This window comes from Nesoenas mayeri, assembly GCF_963082525.1.
Source record: "Nesoenas mayeri genome assembly, chromosome: Z".
NCBI classification, from domain to species: Eukaryota; Metazoa; Chordata; class Aves; order Columbiformes; family Columbidae; genus Nesoenas; species Nesoenas mayeri.
Window position 1 is genome coordinate 1,082,804 of NC_137542.1, and position 24,214 is coordinate 1,107,017.

The window sequence follows — 24,214 nt, forward strand, 5'->3', positions numbered from 1 at the left end:
AGTGTTTACAGCTCGTAGTATATGCACATCAATACCCTCAATATGTTGAGGATATTGATGAAATGTATGAAAATACATGTATGAAAATAATTGATAAACCAGAGCTGTGTTGGGTGCCCTCGCTAGACCCAGGAGGGACCTGCCGATGCCTGACGGAGCCCGAGACACTGAACACAACCCAAAATGTGCTCATGCTGTGGCTGCGTGAATCTGTTTCGCCCCAAAGACCCCTCTGGAGTTCCTGTGTGCGGGGAACAGCAGGGCTGGCTCCGCGGTTTTCAGCGGCCGTGCAGCATTTCTGACGGCAACGTCTGTTTTCAGGGAAAGCTGCCAATCGCGGCTTTTCGGTTCTTACATTCTGCAGTGGCGTGCGCGCGTTTGGGCTCTCACTAATGCTGCTCATGCGGGGAGCAATGAAGGTCAGCTCAGGGCAGGGATCCTACTTGTGCAGGGTCTCTCTGGTTCTTCAGCAGGGCTTTTTCTTGCTTATTCTGTGTAAAAAAATCAGCACTAATTCAGTGACACGGGCCCTGAAGCTAATTACATCCGTGCTGTCTATCTGGCTCTCACTAACCTATCCGATAATCTCTTCTCTACACTTTTTATCTATGAATATATGCTGTGTATCACATCCTGTATCAAAACTGTCTCCTGGTGGGTGCTCTTGTTGTACTGGGGTTACTTGTGAACGTACCAAGTGCTGACAGCAGCTGCAGCATCTCAGTCTCAATGAGCTTCCTCTGAGGAAGTTTGGCTTAAGGTGGCTGTTCTCAGAAGACACCATCACCCTGGAAACAATGACCTTGCAGTGTTTTAGCAGAACCTCACTGCAATAATTCACGTCTGCTCATAATTACTGCTGCTGCTAAGGGGTGATTATCACAGAATCACAGAATGTCAGGGGTTGGAAGGGACCTTGAAAGGTCATCCAGATCAATCCCCCCACTGCAGCAGGAACACTCAGGTGAGGTTACACAGGATTATAAAGGTAGGTAAAGCTGAAACTGCACTGTGTAAATGAGGCTGAATTTTGTTTAGTGAGAAATAAATAGTGGATGAGCCTAAATCCCCACCTCACATGCAGAACAGGGCTGCAAACAGCATCACGGGGTTCAGATCCCTGACCCCATGCAGGATCACACATACCTTGGCCATCCCTGACAAATATTCTCAATTTATATTTAATAAATTCCAGTGACAGAGTTTGGATAGCTTCTCTTGATGGGCTGTTTTAAAGTTTAACAATTTACAATTCCTTTTTTTCTCTCCAAATAGCTCATCAGAACAGCCCTACTTGAAAACCAAAGACATTTCTTTGTCTGCTCTCAGTGGCAGCGTTTGCTGTGCTCATAGTTATGGACTTGAAATGTTTTCTCTGATGGCTGAAATAAACCTAATATGATTTACAAGCCCAGTATTTATATTATCTTCCTCTGAATCCTCTCTTCTATATCCTTCTTGAAACATAAAATCCACAAAGTGGAGACAATACTATGAGGATTCACTAATGCTAAGAATAAAATAATTTCCCCTTGTGACTTACACACCACACTCCTTTAATCACCCTGGAACGTCCCTTGTTTCCTCCATCACCACATCACGCTGTTTGTTCACACTCTGCTTCTGTTTTTGCCAGGCATGTGGGGCTTCTTTTTCTTTTTCCTGCAAAACTGCAGCCTTGGGAATTTGTTGTTCACCATTTCAACATTCTTCTCCTTTTTACTTTAACTAAACCATGATGAATTTTGTCAGATTAATTTCAGGCAATTTTTCCAGCTAACCAAGACTACTTCGAATTTTAGCCTATCCTCAGGACTGCTGATAGCTCTGCCAGGGTGCATTTTTGTCATGTTTAATGAGAAACAAGTGCCTACTCCTGCACTCAAATTACTAAATATATCTGTTTTGGACTTAAATTAGCTCAGTTCTGTACCAACACAGGTAGTTTGTTTACTGCAGATGGAGACAGGAGGGTGTTAGAGGGCTTTTGCCTCCTCTCTCTAGCTCTTCCAAAAAAAAGTTCACACCTAAATAATAAATAACTGGCAGAAGTCAAAGTTTTGCTTTTAACATCCAATGTTTTCTTTTTAAATAGGCATTTTAGGAAGACCAGATACAAAAAGAAGCACCAGAGCAGACGTATTGATGTATGTGTGGTAAGTTGTTTATGAAATGCATGTGGTCACCAGAAAATACATCTATTTTTCATGTTTACTTTTACTAGCTTACTGTTACTTTCATTACAGATTCCAGAAAGCATTTAGGTATGAAGTATAATGTCATCCTGAACCGTTACTATAGCAGCAACAACTGTGATCAAGAATAAGCAAACCTAAGTGCTGCTACAATTATGTTTTCCCTTAAGCAGAAGAGTTACTAGCTAAATCTTACCTTCTTCCAAAACTGCTTTGTTTTGTTGTCACAACCCTGCAAAAATGTCAGATAGTATTTTTATGTTAACTTTCCCTGCAAGCTCCAATTGCATCTCCACTGTGTACATTTCAGGTTCCAGTTCTCCACTCCTTGATGTGCATTAAAACATTTCCTTGCAAAATCTGACTACATAATGGAGATTTATTCAGGCAGTTTTCATCTTATCCTCTGCAAATCACAATACCACTTTTCAGAGGACTGCTCTGCTCACAGGTTTAAACAGAGGGGTTTTGTTGTTGTTTTTGTTTGTCTGCCTTTAATTTCCAACAGTGACCAGCTACCAGATTTCCCTTCACTTGCACATATTTGATTAGTGGCCTATGCATAATATGAAATTTTAAACAGCACTAAATCCAAAAGCAAGCCATTAGAAGGCAGGGCTTGAAAGATGAAGAGTCAATCATGTATAAAACAGGAATGCTGACATAGTACTTGAAAAAACTGCATCTATGTTCAGACTGATACTAGTCAACCTTTTTATTTTATTTTAATCTCCATGGCTTCCCTAAGATGGATGAATGTGTATGCATTGTGGATTTAAAATCTGTCTGATGGGAAAGGGGCTCCAGCACATTCCACTGTAATTGGTATCTCACTACACTAAATTTTATAATCCTTGCTTTAGTCTCTCCTTAGAAATGGAATTTCCCGTTGAGTTTTAATGCTTAATACTCTGCATATTTGCAACCAGCTAAATATTCTGTGCACATGTACTTATGTACTTTCCTTCCCATGTATATGTAAGTATTACAGAATTATAACATGTAAAAACCTAGATTTGTTGTGCTGGCTTGTTACATAAAATGCTTTTGGCTTTCTAACACAAAGTAGTAATTGTTTGGGCATCTTTGCCTTCAGTAGTTTATACATGACAATAATTCTAACGCTTGAATACAGCATAACATTATAAATGCAGAATGTTTTCATACCCTCAGTCATATAAAATCTAGGTTATTTTTATTTACTTACTTCGACTAAGCCACTTGTCAATTGCGTTCTCGTATTTTTTTGGTTCCTTTAACCAGTCTTGATGCCACCTAAGGTTGGCAATAACGTTTGAGTAATTCTGACCCAAACTTTGTTTCCAACTGATAAACTGTCTTTTGTTGTACTCCTGAACAGAAGAAGAAACCTTTGGGTAATTTACTACAGAGCGGAGCTTTTTGTCCAAGGAATGTACAATTATTGGGAATTTTATGGCAACATTTGTTAGCTCATCTGGATCGGCAGAAAGGTCTGGAACAAACAAAAAGCCAGTTAAAAGCCAAGTTGCATTTAAGTAAACTAATCAGTCAATCGGGACATAGAAGTTGTGACGTACCAAACAGCTGTGGAAGTACTGAATGCCCATCTGAGTACGTGATATATTTCCACTTGCCAGTTCGAAGCATGTACGTGGAAGAATTCACATTGCATCCGTGGAACTCGCTCAACACCCATGAGGGCCGAGGACCTCTAGGTGACACTTCATTTTCAGCCTTTCCATGTAGCAACGGTATGAGAGAATATCCACTGATATTCTGCGGGACAGGAATTCTTGCTATATCTACACAAAGGGATACAAAGTCAAAATGCTACTGCAGTTGTCATAATTTTAAAAAGCCTAATATAATGGTACAGGTGTCTGAACATAAACTCAATTTCAGTACTAAAACATGCTTTCTTAAACATTCTCCTTGTAGAACACAAAACCCCACAAATTATAAGAAAAACCCTTAAGGAACTTTCCAAGGTCAGCTGCCTACCACATTGACGAAAAGCAGGATCAGCTATGTCTCAGTCAATCTTTAAAAGATGTTTGCTAAAACTATTTGTGATAGCCTATAGCCTTCAGTGATGGCTGCTGGTTTTTTTTTTTTTGTAATCATGGTTTTTGTACCCTTCCCTTCTGCTCTCATCACGACAAGCAGGAGAAAGAGATTGTCACAGCATGAAAGCACTCTAAAAGCTCCACATCCAACATGGTCTAAACGTTTATTTCTTTGATAATAACAATGCTAAGCTCCTCTGTAGCATTCTTCATCAGTGAATTACAAAACACTTTATGAAAGCTTATCATTATGGTCATTATCCCCTATAACTGGGGACCAGAGCCACTTGTTTCTCTAGTATGGCTGGAGACAAATGGTATCAGAGGTGGTATCAACACAGTGCACATACAGAGAACATTGGGTGGCTCCACAGCCTACTAGGTGGCCACCAGAAGATACCATAGATTGAATAAACTCCTCAGTATCATTAGATGACAAGTGTCTCTAGCTCCCAAAGATCAGGTTGACATTAAGAGACTACAAAGACACCTCAGAGACACTCTGAAAAACATAGCTGAGAATCCTAAGGGTGTTACATCCCGAACTCAACACTTTCCATTTCACAGAGCACTGTGGCAGTATTTTATCTTCTATTCTATGCTGAGTGGAGACACTCAATGCCTGCAGATCGCCCACAGGTGACTTCTTCCTTCATCAGCACGTACTTTCTTTTTTTGTCTCTGTTTCTACAGCATCTTAATATATACCTGTTATTAATCCATAGTTCTTCCTCTAGTAAACAAAATGGCCAGCATTTGTTTAGGAAAACCTGTAACATGTAAACCCAGTAGCTTCCAGTGTGTGGGCTAAAAACTTGAGCAAGGCACAAAGAAGAAAAAAAGGGATTTGTAACTCTCTATGTATGATACCACAATTTATGTAAGGACCATACATAATACAGATTATTTCATATATATAAAAGATTTGATACTGGAATTTGGAAGGGAAAACTATACAGCTTACATCTTCTTTTCAACTGGATAACTGCTTCAAAAGTTTTGAGAAGAGACAGGCAGATAAATACCTTTTGTTCTGTTTTTAGAAAATCAACTTAAAAAGATATGCAAAAGGATTTTTCACTGGCTTTTACTGCTCCTAGTACAGTTTTATCAACTGCTCCACATCCTCTCAGGCAATTGCAGTCTACTTGTAACAGTTCTTAAAAGAGCGAGCTTTCCAGACTGCCTTCAAAAGGACATTTGTCTGATCAGTAGCCTAAAATATCCCAGATAAAGTGACTTAATCTAATGTTTAGTTCCAGTGAGATTCATCTCTTGCATGATTTATCACAGGTAACTGCTCAAAAATTCACTCTTGAAAGTGATTTCCACCATGATTCTTCCATGTGACTCTTTACAAAGGACATTCCTTTGACAAGCTAATGAAGCTGCCTTCCTTTTAAGGTTTAATCTCATCTCTGGACACATTTGCTGTAATTTCTATAGTAAACTGTTAGGTATGAAGGCCAGCAAGGATTATTCATATCTAAAAAGCATCTGATTGGGTTTTATCAATTTTTCTTTTACACAAATAATCTCATACATAATCATTCACTGTAATTGTGTTGATCACAGTAATAAGGAACATCATCAGCTCCTTTACTTAATTTCTACAGCCACTTTTTTGCGTTTTATATTAATTCTGTATGTATGCTCCACAGATAAACTGTCCTATTGTGTTACTACATTGCCTCACAAAGTGGAGATGCAATTCTGACTATATTACAAATGCATAATAATAAAAGTAACTGGAAAAAAAAACCAATTTGAAATGACTTAACTCACCAAGCATAGTGGGGTATATATCCACAAGAGATACCACGTTTGGTACTTGCTGCTGTTCTTTTACGCCTGGCCCCATAACTAAAAGAGGAACATGGGAACTTCCTTCGTACATACTCATTTTATAGAACTGGCGGTGCTCCATAGCAAGTTCCCCATGGTCTGCAGTGAATATAATGATTGTTTTTTTCAGAAGCCCAGTATCTCTCAGAGCTGAAATAATCTCACCTGCAACAAGAAGAAGATACTGAAAAGGATATGTTCAAAATATTCCTTCCAACCTCTGCAAAGCAGCACATAAACCCGAATAAATCCTAGCTGGAGGGTTGGAAACTCATCCCTCTGCCACAGAAGGCAGAGCCCAAAGTGCTCAGCCCAGAGTAACATGCAGTCGGCAGTGAGTTGCACGTTTGGCTCTCAGTGAAGTGTGGAGGGCACGGAACAACTACCACAAAAATTTCCAGACACAAGGGCACACCACAGGACAAGCTGCATCTTCTCTATTGTCATTTTGTTTAATATTTCTAGCATAACTAATAATAGTTATTTCAACAGCAGCAGAACAGGTCAGCAGAAGCCCTGGAACTACATTTAGGTTGAAGAGCTCTTGAAAGTATCCACTTTACACACACATTTATTGAAGTTCCTCCTTCCTGTGCCTACATCCCCACAGGAGCCCCTTGCACATACTTTTGTGCAATGAATACAGAGCCAAGATCAATGAAGTCAGTAATTAAGCAAAGCACTTACACATCTTTAATGTTAAAACACTAAGATGATTTTTGCTTAGACTAGTTAAAAACATAAAATACGTTACCAAACTAAACCCCAGTGCAGATACTTTGCAGCACCTTAATTCCCCACACTGTAAGGTTCCCGTTGATCTCTTACTTAAAAAGTAAGGAAGAGCAATTCTGTATCTTTTAAAATATTGCTAAAAAGATTTGGTTATTTATTCATTGATTTCATATTAGCATGCAAGATGCAAATTCTTGCTCTTTCAGGGTCACTTTTCGAATTAAGAAAAATTACTGTAAATGAAGACCAACTTGGATTATAATTTTTATGTATGTAGACATTACTGCAAACTAGGAAGAATTCTGAATACTTAGTTAATATTTTTTTTTCTTAACTTTAAGTAATACCTTGCTAAATGAGACTTTTAAAATAACCTTACTGTTTAGTCTATGCGTAACAGCTGTCACCCAGTCTATGCATTTGAAATCAATCTCTACGGAAACTGCTTATGCTCTAAAATTTATCTTCCCTTCCAGCTTTGCTTTGCCCGTCAGTCACCTCCACAATTGTTTCAGCTAGCACTTAATCAAAGGGTATTTAGTTCCTCTTCTACATGGATCAAGCAATGTTTTGCTGCAGTTACTGGGCTTTTACATGGTCTCTGACTGGTGGTTGTGATTACCTTTCAGAGTGTTCTGAATTAATCTTGTAGTAGCCTTAAAAGCTATCCAGCTATGTATCATACAGATTCATTAAGCAATAATCATGTGACTTACTCCCAGATGTGAACAGTGATGCTGGTGTTGTGGTGTTTTTTTTTCCCTCTCTCCTTTTTTTTTTTTTCCTCCAGAAAACCAGCCCTATCAACATTTTCTTATTAAAAAAATGAACAAGAAAATTGACTGTATAAGGAAAAACCACCTACCCAGCATGGCATCTGTCTCTGCACACATAGCATAATAAAATGCTCTAATATTTCTCACTTCTTGCTTTGTAAACTCTCCTGTGCAATTCTTGGTGTATGATGAGTAATAGTCTACTGGATGCATCTCTGAAAGAGAAGACCACTTGGGAATTTTAATTGCTTCATAAGCAACCTAAAAATAAGAGGAAATTAACATTACTTTAGCAACTGAATTATACATATTTTTTTAAAAACAGATTTAATTTAACACTTTTTAGCATAAATTCACAGTTCTCCATTTGTGGTTCAGGGAATGCCAGCTGCTTATCTGTTACATGGTGCTTCTGCCTCCTCCATACTTTTCCTCTGCTTCCACAGGTATCAAGTAATTTTAAAAGACAACTGTAAAAATCAGCTAGAAACTCAGGATAGGAGCCAGAAAAATGTGCTTTACCAGCTGATATCTCTTTTTAAGAGAGATGTCGCAGAACGAGCTTCTAGAACTTCACTCCAGAGTAAGTACAGAAGTATTGGCATAGTGTCTCATTAACTACAGGATAACTATAAACCATATATATCAAAATGACTGGGTGTTACGTGAGCCTACATAACAACACAGAAATTTACTTAGTCTGGTAATGTCTCCAGGATAGTGGATGACAAATCTTGACAAATCACTACATTAGTCCAATTTACAAATACTTCTCTATTTTTTTTCCTAGAGATGTCAATCCATTTAGTTATAAAGAAGTGTTAAGATCAATTTCAAACTAAAAAGTAGGAGCCAATCAATTACAAAAAATGCTGGATTTTTATATTCAGACTGGCATGCTCACAGATACTGTGTGATGCAGTACCAGCTTTAGAGCCTCAAAGTTTGACATATACATTTGGCCTAGGCAGTCACACTTGTAAGCATTCCCTTAAGCGCGTGTTGCATTTAACAGCATTAACTATTTCTATATTGCAGACTTAGAGCACAAATTACCACAAAGCAGAGATTATGTAATCTCAGTATGGAAAACTTTAGCTTACTAAATAAAACTACACCTGTTGCTCTCTTTTACCTCTGAAAACCTGGCTTTGTAATAGTCAGATATGTCAAACTTAAGTTTCCCTAAGCTCTATGGAAAATAGGCTGAAAGAAGATAAAATAATAGCAGACAACTGCTTCAGTCATTTTCCTGTTGCTGAAGGTCCTTGGCTACATAAAGTCACATTTTAAACCCCTAAAGAGTTGCTCAAGATACAATGGGAGCAAAAAGTGTCCCTCTGCATTCACAATTTGTCAGAAGACCTTTTCTATAGGACTACAATCTACTTTTAAGGATTCACAGTCATAATCTGTTGGTTGTAATTCATAGCTAGGAAAGAAGATGCATGCCCTGAAAAACTGTCAGCTTGTGCAAAATACAGGGGACCATCTGCTTAGCAACACAGGATTTCATAAAGACACCATGTCAATACTTCGTTCTGTGTTAGATCCCCTGTAAACATATTTAATTCAATTTCTTGATCTGTGCAATCAAACTTCTTCATGAGACTGATCTCTGACATTTTCAAAGACTGCTTCTTTCATGGCCAAAACAGATACATTTTAGAACAATCAGCCAATGGTCAATTAATGGTAACATGTGGTTCACATAACTGAGTATGTATATGTAGTGGTGGAAGAGAACTCAGCAAACTATGGAGTTTAAGTACTCTAACTGGATTAAAGATGACAAAAAATTTGTCAGAGATGTTATAACTCCATCTGCGACTTGAAAACAGGTACCTCCACTTACCAAGACATGTCTAACCTAGCAATTAGAACCCAGGAAGTTTTCCTTGATATCCAAGCTAGATCTTGCTTCTTGGCAATGACGAGTTTTCCCATGCTCTTCCTCTCCCCAAACTACTGACCATTCCTAGAAGAACCCACAGACCTCACAATTACAAAGAAACTCACATCTCTCAACTTTCATTTGTATATTCTTTTTTTCTAGGTCTTTGTATTTTTGTCTTATCTAGCTAAAGAGACTTTGGAATTCCCCAATATGGGGTTTTTGAAGTAAGCATAAAGTCTTTCCAAACCTACTTCAGCTGTAGAGAATCTTAATGCCCTTATGCAGTAAAAGCTGTTGTAACCCATTTATATTTTTAAGACAGGTAAAGGCACCTGGAGACCACAAAAGACAAAAAAAATTACTTCTTCTTTGGCATGAAGTGCTGTTCCACATATGAACATAATGGAACTTTTCTGCACTGTAAAATATTGAAAAGCTACAGTAGCATGGAAAGAAGTTAATAGAAAAGACAGACTTCTGGTGTGTCTTGCTCATTCACATTCTAGCTTCATATTGCAGGAAAAGTCAATCTCTCACTATAAAACTCGGAATTATTACATACAGTGTCATTTATAACAGGCACAATACAGAATGCTATAAACCATGAACTTCATATCATTACTGAAAAAAATATATCTAAGTAAGGCAACAATTTCATTCTTTGTTTAATGTGTTTCTAGTCGTTGAACACCAAATTTCTTCATTGATTCACTGACTACTGTTACCAACCACTTTGCTACAACCGTGATAAATAATTCACTTCTATTTGCTTTGCCTTAAATCAGAAATCATAGAATCATAGAACTCTAGAATGGTTTGGTTTGGAAGGGACCTTCAAGATCACCTAGCTCCAATCCTCTGCCATGAGCAGGGACATCTGCACCAGCTCAGGTTGCTCAGAGCCCCGTCCAGCCTGGCCTGGGATGTCTCCAGGGATGGTTCATCCACCACCTCTCTGGGTACCTGGCACAGGCTCTCTCCACCCTCAGGGCCAACAATTTCTGCCTCTGTCTAATCTAAATCTCCCCACTCAGCTGTTTAAAGCCATCGCCCTTGTCCTGTCACTACCTGCCCTTGTAAAAAGTCTCTCTCCAACTTTCTTGTGGGTCCCCTTTAGGTACTGAAGGCTGCTGTAAGGTCTCACGAGAGCCTTCTCTTCTCCAGCTGAACACCCCAACTCCCTCAGCCTGTCCTTCCAGAAGAGCAGTTCCAGCCTTGGACCATCTTTGTGGCCTCCTCTGGACTTGCTCCAACAGGTCCATGTCATTCTTATGTTGGAGTCCCCAGATCTGGACCAGCACTGCAGAGGGTCTCACCAGAGAGGACTAGAGGGGGAGAATCACCTTTCCCCACCTGCTGATCATGCTTCTTGTGATGCAGCCCAGGGCACCACTGGCTTCTGAGCTGTGAGTGCACATTGCCGGGTCATGTTGAGCTTCTCATGAACCAACACCCCAAGTCTTTCTCCTTGGGCTGCTCTCCATCCTGCACCCCAGCCTGGACTGATACTGGGGGTTGTCCTGTCCAGGTGCAGGACCTTGCACTTGGTTTTGTTGAACCTCAGGAAGTTGGCAGGGTCCCACCTCTCCAGCTTGTGCAGGTCCCTCTGGATGGATCCCTTCCCTCCAGTGCGCCAACCGCACCATTGGGCTCAGTGTCCCCGGCAAACATGCTGAGGGTGCACTCGATCCCATTGTTTGTGTTTCTGACAAAGATCTGAAACAGCACCAGCCCCAATACCAACTGCTGAGGAACACCACGTGTCACTGCTCTCCACTTGGACATCGAGCCATTGACCACAACACTTTAAGTCCGACCATCCAGCCAATGTGGTCCATCCATCAAATTCGTGTCTCTCCAATTGAGAGGCAAGGATGTTGTCTGGATTGTGTCAACTGCCTTGCACAAGTCCAGGTATTTAACATCTCATTCAAGTACTTTCTTAGTGTGTACTGAAATATCAAAATGGGGTCTAATTTCAAAAATCACATGAGGAATAAAATACTGTTCATAAAAAGTATATTTAAATTTCATCCTCACATACCTTTTCAAGCCAATAGGGAGATGTTAAAAAAGTAGATGATCCAAAATTTTCTCCCATGTAGGGTGATGGATACGGGTGTGGTAAATTTAGTCCCAAGTAGAGAACAAATGGTTGAGTAAGGTTAATTGCTTCCTCCTTTATCCAATGTACTGCTTTATCGGTATTCCGCCAATCTGCTTCCATCACTCTCACATGCTTCCTATCACCAGTAAGTTTTACCATGGGTCTCCCTTCCTGCCGGAGTAGGAAGTCAACATCCCGAGTCCAGGCTTCCACACGGTTACTGAAAATATACAGACAAGATACATACTCAGTGGAAAATCTTTTCTTCCAAGTACAAAGAGTCCAGCATTCCTGAAGAACCTCCCCTATACCTGTAGCTGCCATCTATTTGTAATTTCTACATAAAGGAGAATTGTTATTCAATTGATCAATAGCTATTGTGCATTTAATTTTATACTTAAAGTTTTAGCCATTTTTTTCTGCTTCTGAATCTTCCTTCTTATTTATTATAACTTCATGTCAGAATGGTTCTTCTCACATCTGAAAAACAGTATTTAGAAATACCATTTCCTTCTGGTTGACCATACTCCTCATTTTGGTATGGATTCACATACTATTTTTCTGGTTAAGTGGGTCTTAGATTTTTGTAATTTGAAAAACTGCTGTGGGAAATAACTTGCCTGGAGAGGCTGCCTTTAGAAGCAACACTCTGGTTTTGAATTGTCATATTACAGCATTTTTAAACACTACCACAACAAAAAACTGTAAGAATGATTTATCTTGTACAATAGGTTTTGATGTAGTTGATAAATGCTACTGAGAAAACGGAATAACAGAGGAGAAAGCCACAGAGAAAGTAAGAAAGGGAAAAAAAAGACAACAACTTAATGAGAAAATACTATCGGAACTGATTTTCTAATATAATGACAACTGTTGCCTCCCTAAAACACTGAAAAAAATATGAGCTGCAGATGTCCTTGTTTCTTTGCCAGAGTGAATAACACCACAACTTCCATAAACAAGAGTTGGGAGGAAACGGCCCATTTAAGACCTTGACTAATCGATTTTGTTCATGGCCATTTAAACATCACAAAAAAAAATTATAAAAGAAAATATGTAACTGCTCAAGGTTTGATCATGTATTTTCATTGTTTGCAAAGCACCTAACCAGTTTTGTCCCACAATAATTTTACCAGTGTACTTTTAACCTCTAAAAAAATGATTCAGAATTACCTGTAAAAACAATTTTTTAAATTGTTTTAACTCTTTGTTTAGGATCACACTTTCAAGGTAAACAGAGTTAAACAAATTACTTAGAACAAATTAAGGTAGCTAGCTAGTCTATAAAGAAATCACATATCATAAACATTAAAATGAAATGATGCTAAATGGGGGTGTATGTGTGCCTGTGTGTCAAATTGCATCTGATGTCATAATGCTGACTTATGCAGAAAAACTTACTATGTAGGCCATAAACCTGCCTGACTATAAAATCAGATTCAGGTCAGGACCAGGTTAAAGATCAAAACCCTCAAATCTCAAAGGAAGTAACAAAAAAATTCCACTTCAGACCCTTTCCATATTCTGGAGCAAAAAAGAGAGGTTTCAACACACCTAAGAGGAAACCTAATTCTCAGGCAGAAGAGGAGAAAAATATATGCCAAAATAAGAATTTTCAAAAAGCCAGGTGGAGAGATGAAAACCGGAGCAATACTAATTTCAATCCTTGAATTTAAAAGGAAAGAGCGAGGACTTGACAGATAATTATTTAAAAGCTTCAGAAAATGAATTCCAATTTTTATCACTTTCAATGGGAATGAAGGGGGAATCATATCTCCTTTGCCAGAAGATAGTACTCCAGCAATTGTAAAAAACACACAATGGAAAAAAAGCCAATAAAAAAGGGTGGGAATACAACAATACAAAATTGTAGATAAAGCTTAACGAACTAGCATCATTATTAACCTAAGTGGAAGTAATTACCTCACAGTCAGTAACTGCACCTGTTTTTAAATTTAGGTGAAAAGGGCTATCAGCACTCAAAAGGACATTTGGAGTCTTTTTGACAGGAAGCAGAAGCTTCACGTATTCAACAGCCCAAAGGATGAAGATTCAGCTCTATGTCAGCGTATATTTCCTTGTACCCACTTCCTAGAAGGTCTCTCCCTCAAATCTCAGTAATTCACAGCTAGGTGTAACATGAGTAAGTCCCATTCAAATGGCTACTTTGTATGTTTCACTGTGTATTTATATTTTTAAGATATGTAAAGTCCTGTAGTTACAGATATGATTCCCCTTAGCAATGCACTATTCGTAACAGTTTAGGACAAAGCAGAATCAGTTTATGTCACACAACTTAAATATTGCAGCACAAAAGTTATAATTTCTTTTTTATTAGGTAAATATGGGATGAGGCAGCAGTGGTGGTTTTGTTGTTTAAAGAGACAACATATGTGCTTAAGAAAAGTTTCTAAAGAGAGAAGACTATTTGTAGTTTACTTAATTGGATACTTAGGGTTCTCAAATGCCTACACAGACGCCATGCTAGGAATGAGATGTACATTTTTCTCTAACTGAGGAATTGTATTTGCAGTTTTCATTTTTTTTAAATTAAAAACTGTGTAAACTGCCATTTTCCAGTTCCTTTTGTATAGCCATAGAAAGGCTGTGTGTTTATTTTCATTTACTCTCAACACCTAGCTGCACTTATTCAAATAAAACAACAAGGCCTTAATGCTGTTAAGTACAGATCTCAAACTCTCACTGAAGGCAAAGTTAGAAAAACATGTTTCAAAAATTTGCACCAGGTGAAAACACAGGATAAGGGCCTAGGACAAAGATAATTAAAATCTGCAACACCGTAGACTTCACAGTATTTTTTTGTTATCTCTGAAGTGTCCAAGAATTCAGTCTCATGGGACCAAGAGCTATGTATACATGATGTAACATATGGTTACATCATAATTTCTGTTTGTGAGACTCAAATCCTAACACTGAAGTAGATGAAGCTATACATGGCAGAATGAGAAAAATCACAGCACACAACTGTAACTCCACTGATACCGATGCTGCTACAGTTTCCACACCCCTGAATTGTCTTGTTTTATTTCTCATCTGTGGAGATTAATAACAAAAGTATTCAGAATGGTATCAACAGAACTATTCAAATGTCAGAGTACCAGACAAAATAAGTACGAGAGGAAAGCTAAAGCAATGGTGTGCATCAAATAGCCAAGAACAGGAATGACATCAGCAAAACAGATCAATCCTGAAGAAGGGGCTGTCAGTGTTAGGATCACTGTACAGATGACTTGCCAGCAATATCCTGAAAACAGGATGGCAGCCAGGTCATTGTTTACTCCGTGTGTCATTCCTCTCCTGTTATTCCAACACAAAACCAGAATACAATAACATCAGTACAATAAGGAAACAGAAAGGCTTTTGCCTAGTTTTCCTGAAGATTGAAGTAAGCAAAATTGAAAGGCAAAATATCACAAGATAGTAACTTTCACTCCCAACAGTGTAAAATACCTGTGCAAAATGCCATTTCACCACTGCCAGTCAACAGGAAAATAGGAAATACCTCATCAGGTTAAATCCCTTGCGCTAACACATGCCAGCAATCCTGTTCAGACTACTTGAACCGTGATCTTAGTATTTGTGAGTATAAGACTGTGAGTTGGCAGAGTTTACCAACTTAGAAACTTAAGCAACATAAAAATTATGTTCGTCTTAAATATGGTCTCACATCAAAGGGTGGTTGGGTTTTTTTTTTTTTGCATGAATTCCTACACAATAAAATTTATTTGAGAACTAAGGACTATCTGTTCAGCTTTGCACTCCCCATGTGACAACCTTTGTATTGAAGCCAGAATTCACCTACGGTCTTCAGCTCAGGCAAATGAAAGCAAGACTTCTGGAATCCAGACATTTATACGCAACCAACTTCTTTTCAGTGCCACCTTCGTGTTCCAGTTACCATATGAACAGCCAGGAACTTCTGGAATTACTTAGAGCTGCTCTTCTTTAAACCTGGAGTGACTTTAGATTAGAGATAAACAGATTTAAATGTTATAAGACATTTCTTCTATCTTAGTGAAGGGCAGGGTGACTGCATACTATATAACATTTAGACAACACAGAATGTTCTCTGCACAAAGAAGTATTCAGAAGAAAAGTATAAGGATCTGTGTAATACTGCAGGTACTTTTCATTTTTCAGAATAATTTTAATGTACTGAAAATCTATTCTAGAAATATATATGAGTGATGCACCCACAGAACAATTTCTGTATTGCTTCATTATAGAGAAGAAAATCTGACCCTTTGCCTTCTCAAAGAATGGTCTGTTACTGGCACCTTACAGTCTGCTCTTAACACTACACTCTTGAAAAGCATGACTGTCTGAGGCAGTCACGACAAACCATCTGTACACTACAATAATACAGACATCTGCAAGCATTCATCTTAATGTTCAGTCGTTTCTTGCCAGAGAGGAAATTTTTCCCAACATTCATAAAAGCAAGGACAAAGAATCATAATACTACTACTTTTCAGTATGTTGTAGAAGTAATTGTTTCTTACTGGGGAAGAAAAAAGAGTTTTAAGAATGATGCAGAATAGCAGTCTTCAGAAAAAAAAGTCTAAGCAAAAGACTAGACGTTGAACACCCATCTGTCCATATTTAGATGCTAAGTTACTAAGAAGAGCTGCAGACACAGACAAGACAGAAGCATCAGTAGTACACAAATATGTGCACTGTTTGGTAAAGTAAGTAAACATGAAAATTTTGCTGTAAGTCTGTATTTGAATAATGTTTTATTTCCAGTGTAGAACAGGAATATGGAAAAAGGGGAAAAAAAAGCTGTCTTATCCTTTTTGATAGTCCTAAACTGGGTAGTTAAATATTATTTTGGCCAGAAACTGAAGTGGATACTATTTATAAAGTTTTTTGTAGACGGAAAGCAGCGTGGAAGTGCAACATACTATTAACTGCTAATGTGACCTTTTGACTTCCAATTGCTCATGTGAAGTAAGTGAGGAAATTTTAAGTAACTCTAACCTGTTTAACATGAAAGAAAAGCCACTCGTTACTATAATTTCAATAATGGACATCATTATGAATAAGGGAGATAGTGCATCTTCTTAAAAACTACACAGAAGGAAGACAATGTATTTTGTCCCAACTGTCCAGGCATTTTATGTTTATTATTTTTTTAACATAACACAGTTAAGTCTCTACACATTAAAGTATTTTTCACAAATTGCTGTAATTCTAGTCACATTTTTTAAAATAAAGCTTTAAAGAATAGAAGTACAGCATAAGTATGCGAAAACACATGGCCTTCAAAATAAAAAATAAAAAAACCCCTCAAGTTTCATGATTCGAGAAGTAATATCAGAGTCCTGTCAAATATGTTTATGCTTTTCCTACACTGCTAGTATAATCAAGCCAGGAAGTTTCAAGGCAAGGCAAAAATGGTTTATGAATTTCATTTAGGGAGCAACACCAATGATCAAATATAACCTTAATTCATGCTGGGCAAAACCACATTCATCTTTCAGCTACAGGTAAAATCCAAAGTGCATCTGCAAGAGATATGCTTGCTTCTGCAAAAAGCTGCAGGACAGACCCCTGTTAGTTTCCTAACACAGTTTCTTTTAAATTAAAGCTACTACAATTTCAGATACAGAAACCACTTGCCAGACCATTCCGTGATTTATTCACCCCTCTCCACAGAAAGTGAATCTATCTGTTTACCTCACTGAATGATGTCCAGAAGTATAGTCTAATTTCCCATACTTCTGTGTGCGGTAGCCATATTTCTTCATGAGATCCATCCACGTGGTATAATTTGGATCTAGACCTTTGAAGTTATTCCAAGATTCTGTTAAATGAGTGAAAAGACCACTCCACATAGCTGGAGAAAAAAAAAAAAAAAAAAAGTGTTTATTTGACAAGTAAGTGGTACTTCCTACCCAAACGTAAGTTGAATATACTTGAAAAGAAATCAATCTTATTATTCTAGAGGTGAAAAGTCACACTGTCATTCAATAAAGTAGGTAATACAAGGTATTACTCTTCCAAATCATATTTCCATCATCAATATGAGTAACAATTTTTACTAAAATAATCTCCAGAATTGCAGAGCAAGGTGTCATCTTTCCAGGAGCTATGAAATTACTAAATTAAGCCTTTCTGTAGATCAGGAAATATTCTTACAGATTGCAGAAAGAAACAGCCATGGTAGTACTGATCCTGATACAACACTCATATATTTGCTTGTGTTCCAGAGCATAGCCTCCATCACTTTAGTTAGATTTTAATGTTAATTTACAGTTAAGTATGTTTGTGAAGGGAATTAGAGTATATTATTTTAATATATTTTAATATTCTTTTTAGGTCATTTACTTTACTATCAGCTGTAGAGATAAAGCAAGATTATAAAAGAGGAGGCCAAGAAGAAATGAAACCAAAAGAAGTATTGCAAAGAAACTATACGAAAAGGTTTTATTAGTGAATTCTGGTGTTTCTTTGCAGCTTGTTGAGAATTGTTCACTCTTCACAACACTAATTTAGAGTCAAAAGGAGTCCTAAACAAAAACTAATCTGCTCTTTAAGCGATGGATATATCATGTAAGCACAGTGTCAGCCCCAACCCCGTACTGTGACATCACTTCTACTTTCCCACCTTAAAGTCCTCCTTCCCATCATTTTTTATAGCATCGTCCCCAAGACCTCCACAATAGATGCACCCTCACCTTGCAAGGAAAGGGCTGGGCTCACTTTTACCTATAGATGAAATTTCATTTACATCATCTCTGGAGGGTCTTTGCAATAGTGAAAAAGATGAGAAATGTTTCAAGATGTAACATTTGATTCAAGAATATAGTCTCCTAATTTTGCAGCAAATTCTGCAAGATTCTGCGATTGTGAAATTGCACACAGGACAATGATTGCAGCATGTAAAGAAAAACAATGAAGTATTCAATTAAAACTACATTATGGATATATTATGTATTTAACAGGATGTCTGGAATTAATGCCATTGCAAGGCAGTGCTAACAGCCACCGATTTATTCAGCTGTTTTTATTTAATATTTTTTCCTGACAATGGGAAAGAGATTTATTAATTTGTATTGGGAAGGTAAAGTAGTCCTGAATGCAGGTTCAGCACTGCAGCAGACAAACTGATGATTTCTCTACAAATCCTGAAGATTTTTAAAATACATTGAAGCTTCAGTTAAGTTTGCAAAAAGATTTGGGAGCTCACATATAGCTGGAAAAAAGAAGAACAGAGAATCAGAAAAGAGAAACAGATCACATATGACAATACTGTATAAATTCAAACACAAACTAAAAAAAAAATAAAATTAGTCTTATTGAAAAACTAAACAAATCCCCCAAAATTCAATGCTTTTAAATTTCCTATCATTACCACACATTTAAATTGACATACACAAGTATTTATCTGATGTTTTGCTTGGTCCTACCTGCACGGGAAGGGCAACAAATTGGAGAATTGGTATAGGCATTGAGAAAAACAGTGCCATGTCTTTTGATAAAATTTATGAAAGGCAAATCCACAGTCTGATTTCCTGGATAAAATGTCAAGCGTCCATCCTGCAATCAAAGACAGAAAAACAGTGTGTAAACAGCATTATCCCAAACTATTGTCTGCATTAATTCTTAGATTTGTTACCTTGAACTTATACTACTCAAATGTTACCAGTTCTACTCAGGTACAGAAAACAAAGTGTTGAGAAGTTTTAATTAAATCAATATAAAATGGATTACTTAAGAAAAAGTATAATGTAAAAGTTAACTGGACTTCTTCATAGTAAAATTACTTCCTTACAGCTATAGATATTCTAAGCTCCAGTTTTTGCAGGAGAAGGGTCCTACGATGACACATTCAACAGGGATAGGTATGGGGGAAAGTTGAAGAGGAGTCAGTCCCAATGCAGTCGTGTGCACTGGTACATTGTTGGTCTCTTCCCACAAGTAGCCAGTGATAGGACAAGAGGAAACAGCATCAAATTGCGCCAGGGGAGGTTGAGGTTGGATGTGGGGAACAATTTCTTCCCCAAAGGGCTGTGGGTCATTGGAACAGGCTGCCCAGGGCACTGCTGGAGTCACCAGCCCTGAAGGGGTTGAACAGACAGAGATGAGGTTCTCGGGGACATGGGGTTGTGATAGAGTTAGGTTATGGTACGACTCGATGATCTTGACAGTCTCTTCCAACCACAGCGATTCTATGAAACCAGAACTGATCCCTCAGCCTTTTCCTCTTTTTAAAGATGTAACCACACCACATCTCTGTGAATTTTATTTTAAACTATGGACTAGAAACGTGATCAGCAAGCTGAAAGAAGCCTATTGCCCCACTGAAACTCCATTTGCATAGTTCCCTTTTGATACTTTATTGATCCTTCATGTTACCTTTTTCTTTAGCTAGAGTTTTTAACCAGTAACTTTAAACAAAGACACCCAATCCTGAATTGGTACTTCTACTGTACAAAATCATGAAGATGTAAAACCAGGTTTCATGTAAACTATCCTGTTTCAGGTCACTGTCTTATATGTTTTTCCTTGATTTGGAAAGATGTCACAACTCAGCCCCAGCCTCACTGGTCAGCTCTTTGGTGAAGGAACGGTTGACAGTGGATATGCACAGTTTTAACAGATCTTTCAGTTAAAATCATTACTCAGATTCAGGGACCTGAGTAACACTCTTCTAGATTTGAGAGAGAAGCACAAACACCTTAAAGCTTAAGTATCTTAGAAGCTGTGTTTTGCAGAGCATTTAGTTCACAAGAGCATATAAGCAGGCAGACACGAAAAGTCAGGAGAGTGCAGCAAATTCCAATTACAAATTCACCAGTTACCAGCTCATTTGTTCCAAAGACCATGTACAAATTATCACATCAGCCTCTGCAAAATAAATGCCAGCATTCAGATTCCTCACTCTAATCTGTATATAGGCAATGGACCATCTTACCAAATTTATTTAAATTATTTTTATTAAGTGAGAATAGTTACTGTATGAGAAGCCATAGCAAAACAGCTGGTATGTGATTGTTTGTAACCCTGCAGTAACTCCTCTGCATCACACACAGCCTACCAGCACCAGCAGCCTACAAAAAATGCTTTCCATGCCATACATCGGGCAAGCCTCATTTGGCACAACGGGTTCTTGGTGTCTGGTAACAGTCATCATTACATGACATTAAGTACAAAATTCCACTGTGGCTTTTACTGCAATATTTTGTTGGGTGAGGAATCTTGAAACAAATTATTTAGTGAGATTTTATCTCTTCAACAGAAAATATTCAACTGAATGACCACTTTGCTCCTGCTGAATCAGAACCAAAAATAAGCACATATGATCAGCAGTGAATCAGGGCAGTTGCTTCCTCTTAAGACTGAATACTTAGTTTTATTCAACTAATAAAAACTTCATGACTGCTTCAGATGGAGACCTTTGATAATCTATTTCAAACTATAGGGAATGTGTACAGTTTCAAGGGATGCAGGATCGAGGCTTTCTGTGAAATTTCACCTTTAAATAATGGTACCTCTGAAACAGATAAAAACACTTCTTGTATTTGATTTGAAAGTAACTGTTTGAAACAAACATTGTGTTTAACATAATATTCTCCTATATGAACCATTAGCCAAGATTACATGGAAAGAATAGCTTATTTCTTTTTTCTGCATTTAAGCAGACAGATCAGACAATGTAAGACTTCCTATCAATTTCATACCATGCTGTTTCTGCACATTAGCAGATGTGTTTCTGAATTTTCTCTTCAGTTTTACTAGTTTCATTTTCTGTAATAATTTGAGAGAGGACTAAAAAAAAAAAAAATTAAGAACTTAAGAGTCCATGTTACTACCCCTTCCATTACCCACAATTCCCTGTGGAAAGTACTCATTGTCCAAATGAAAATTTACGAAGAATACCACATATAATCAGAGTTCGCAATGTTTCAGAACCCAGTAAAGAGAGTTAAGCACAGCCGAATTGTGCTCCACAGTAGGAAATAATTCTTATAAACTACCGAAATGTTTTAAGATTAGAATTATTCTGTCATTGTTTAAAATGTTTTAACCTTACAGCATGATCACTTAATTTCCTCACTAGGCACTCAGCCGTTGTTTATATATTAAGTCCACAGTCAGAGACTAACATCATTTTCTTCACTCTTTAGAGTTCAAGACAGGGACTGCATGCAGAAGAGAACAATTTTCCAGCAGAAAATCTGTTAGTTTCAACTCTACCCAGCTCTACCTGTTCTCTACTAGAGACGTGATCAAAATGGTTAACCTATTTCTGCCTTCAAATCCATCTAATAAAAAATTTATGCAACATAATTATTCTTCGGTATATTTTTCTTTGTACACTCTACGTAAGCACCTATTGTAATACGGGTACCTTTCAGAAACAGCACCTTGTTCTTAATCATTTTTGTGAAGCACATCACAAATATCCGGGCTTCAGCTTTCATTTCTGTAAGAATTACCTCAGTAATCGTTGTAAAACAGTCATGAGAATCTTTCTGTTTGCAGGACAACATACAGAAGCCTTACTAAGATTTTCCTGCAGCTTCTCACACCATCTAGAGACACGGGTGCCTCATGAGCTGACTGAAAAGCAAAAAAAGTCATCATTTTGAAGTGTTGTCTTGTCTTATTCTAAGCAATAACAAACCACTTATTGATCAGATTGTGATGTGCAACAAACAGCGGATTTTATACAACAATCAGCAATGAGCAGCTCAGTCGCTGGACTGAGAAGCACCTCCAAAGCACTTCCCAAAGCCAAACTTGCACCCAAAAAGTCATGGTCACTGTTTGGTGCTCTGCTGCCAGTCATTTCCACTTTCTGAATCGCGGTGAAACCGTTACATCTGAGAAATCTGCTTGGCAAATTGACAAGATTCACTGCAAACTGCAACACCTGCAGCCGACATTGGTCAACAGAAAGGGCCCAATTCTCCTCCATGACTTCTGCAACTTTTTTTTCTTTTTTAGGTTAAAAATTGAGGTTAGTAGTTTAGCACAATATTTAGGTACCCAAAAGTGCTGTTACAAAAACAAAACATTAGCTACTAAACCAGGGGATGGTTTAGTGCTAGATTCAGGTTATGGTTGGACTCACACAGAATCACAGAATCCCAGAGTGTGAGGGGTTGGAAGGGCCCTGCAAAGCCCATCCAGTGCAATCCCCCCATGGAGCAGGAACACCCAGATGAGGTTACACAGGAAGGTGTCCAGGCGGGTTGGAATGTCTGCACAGAAGGAGACTCCACAACCCCCTGGGCAGCCTGGGCCAGGCTCTGACACCCTCACCCCAACAAGTTGCTTCTCCTCTTTCAGTGGAATCTCCTGTGTTGCAGTTTGCACCCATTGCCCCTTGTCCTGTCCCTGGTTGTCACCAGAAGAGCCTGGCTCCATCCTCCTGACACTTATCCTTTGTATATTTATAAACATTCATGAGCTGCCCCCTCAGCCTCCTCTTCTCCAAACTGAAGAGCCCCAGCTCCCTCAGCCGAGGGTCCCTTCCAACCGAAACGATTCTACGGCTCTGTTTTATGAGGTGCGGCGCCCCGCCCGCCGCAGCCCCGCTGTCCCGGGCTCCCCGCGCTGTCCCGGGCACTCACCATGGAGTCGCAGGCCACCAGCACCACGCTGCGCCGAGGCTGCTCCCCGGAGGCAGCGGCGGCCATGAGGAGCAGCGCCAGCCCGGCGCGCCCCAGCGGCCCGCCGGACCGCATCGCCCCGCCGCCGGGAACCCCCTTCTCCCGGAGAGAGAGAGAGAGAGAGAGAGGAGCGGCAGTCCCGACAGCCGAATCGCGGAGAACTACAGCTCCCGGGAGGCGGGAACTACATCTCCCACAGCGCCCGGCGCAAGATGGCGGCCGGCGTGGCGGTGCGGCCGGGGGCGGGAAGGGCGCGTGCGCGGGCGGGAGCGGCGGCGGGTGAGGGGAAGCGACCGGGGAGGGCGGCGGTGGCGGATCGGGCCGGATCGGATCGGAACGGATCGGGTCGGATCGGTCCGTCGTGTCCTTCCCCCGCTGTGTCGGTCCCCGCGGGGATGGCTGCCGGCGCGGGGCCGCTCCCGCAGGCGGGCCGCGGGCGCCCGTCGCTCCGGGGCCGGGCTCCTCCGGGGCGCCCGGTTGTGCGCTGACGTGGTGTCTTCGTTTCTCTGTAGGTGAAAATGGAGCTCAGGCTCCGGAATGTCAGCGGAACGGTGTGTTTGTGGTGATCGAGGAGTCTTTACCCTCTTAGGAAGAGAATTTGTCTCCAGGAGCTGTTGGGCGATGTAAGTTTGACAGATGCCATTTTTCTTTCTCTCTCTGAGGGAATCTTTGGGATACACCATCTTCCTTTGTCCTTTCCTTTCTAATTTCTCCCTAGGCCTTTCATCCTCTCTTCATCTTTTGCTCTTCAACTGCTAAAAGGTTTTTTGTTGTTGTTGTTGTTAAGTTTCTCCCTTTTTCAGCCTTTTTCAGTGCCTGCACCATCAGTGTTGTTCCTCAACCTTAGTTTTGACTGTGGTGTTTCTAAAGTGGATTTGAGGCAAAAAATGCATCAAAATACTGCATGATTATGGCAGATTTCAGGAGCATGAATACCTCTGTGATGTGTCCTTTGATGCTCATTCC

At 39.2% G+C, this 24,214-nt stretch overlaps 2 protein-coding genes across 4 annotated transcripts in view; one reads left to right on the forward strand and one right to left on the reverse strand.

Annotated features, from left to right (window-relative positions):
- Positions 1–76: 76 nt before the first annotated feature.
- On the reverse strand, positions 77–23,437 carry ARSK (arylsulfatase family member K). Of its 3 annotated transcripts, XM_080362985.1 has the most exons (10): positions 23,210–23,437; positions 19,037–19,166; positions 17,304–17,463; positions 11,541–11,823; positions 7,689–7,860; positions 6,029–6,253; positions 3,755–3,979; positions 3,403–3,669; positions 2,392–2,427; positions 77–491 (listed from the first exon to the last, which is right to left on the reverse strand). In XM_080362985.1, exons 1-9 carry the CDS (start codon positions 23,321–23,323, stop codon positions 2,420–2,422), a joined length of 1,584 nt encoding a protein of 527 aa, XP_080219111.1. In that variant the 5' UTR covers positions 23,324–23,437; the 3' UTR covers positions 77–491; positions 2,392–2,419. The 3 variants fall into 3 exon arrangements, with proteins under 3 accessions (XP_080219111.1, XP_080219112.1, XP_080219113.1); XM_080362986.1 differs by lacking the exon at positions 2,392–2,427; XM_080362987.1 differs by lacking the exons at positions 77–491; positions 23,210–23,437 and having other exon boundaries at positions 2,160–3,669; positions 18,305–19,218.
- Positions 23,438–23,570: 133 nt separating this feature from the next.
- SKIC3 (SKI3 subunit of superkiller complex) overlaps positions 23,571–24,214 on the forward strand; it is a 49,427-nt gene continuing 48,783 nt past the window's right edge. The window contains exons 1-2 of the mRNA XM_080362626.1: positions 23,571–23,602; positions 23,761–23,871. The gene's annotated coding sequence lies outside the window, so the exon portion shown is untranslated. The remainder of the gene's footprint in view (positions 23,603–23,760; positions 23,872–24,214) is intronic.

Coding starts and splice junctions, on each gene's coding strand:
- ARSK (XM_080362985.1), bottom strand. CDS start 23,323: ATGCGGTCCGGCGGGCCGCTGGGGCGCGCCGGGCTGGCGCTGCTCCTC. Junction 17,464..19,036: donor TTGTTGCCCTTCCCGTGCAG/GTAGGACCAAGC, acceptor TTTTTTCTCCAG/CTATGTGGAGTGGTCTTTTC. Junction 6,254..7,688: donor AGAGACAGATGCCATGCTGG/GTAGGTGGTTTT, acceptor TTCTTGTTGCAG/GTGAGATTATTTCAGCTCTG.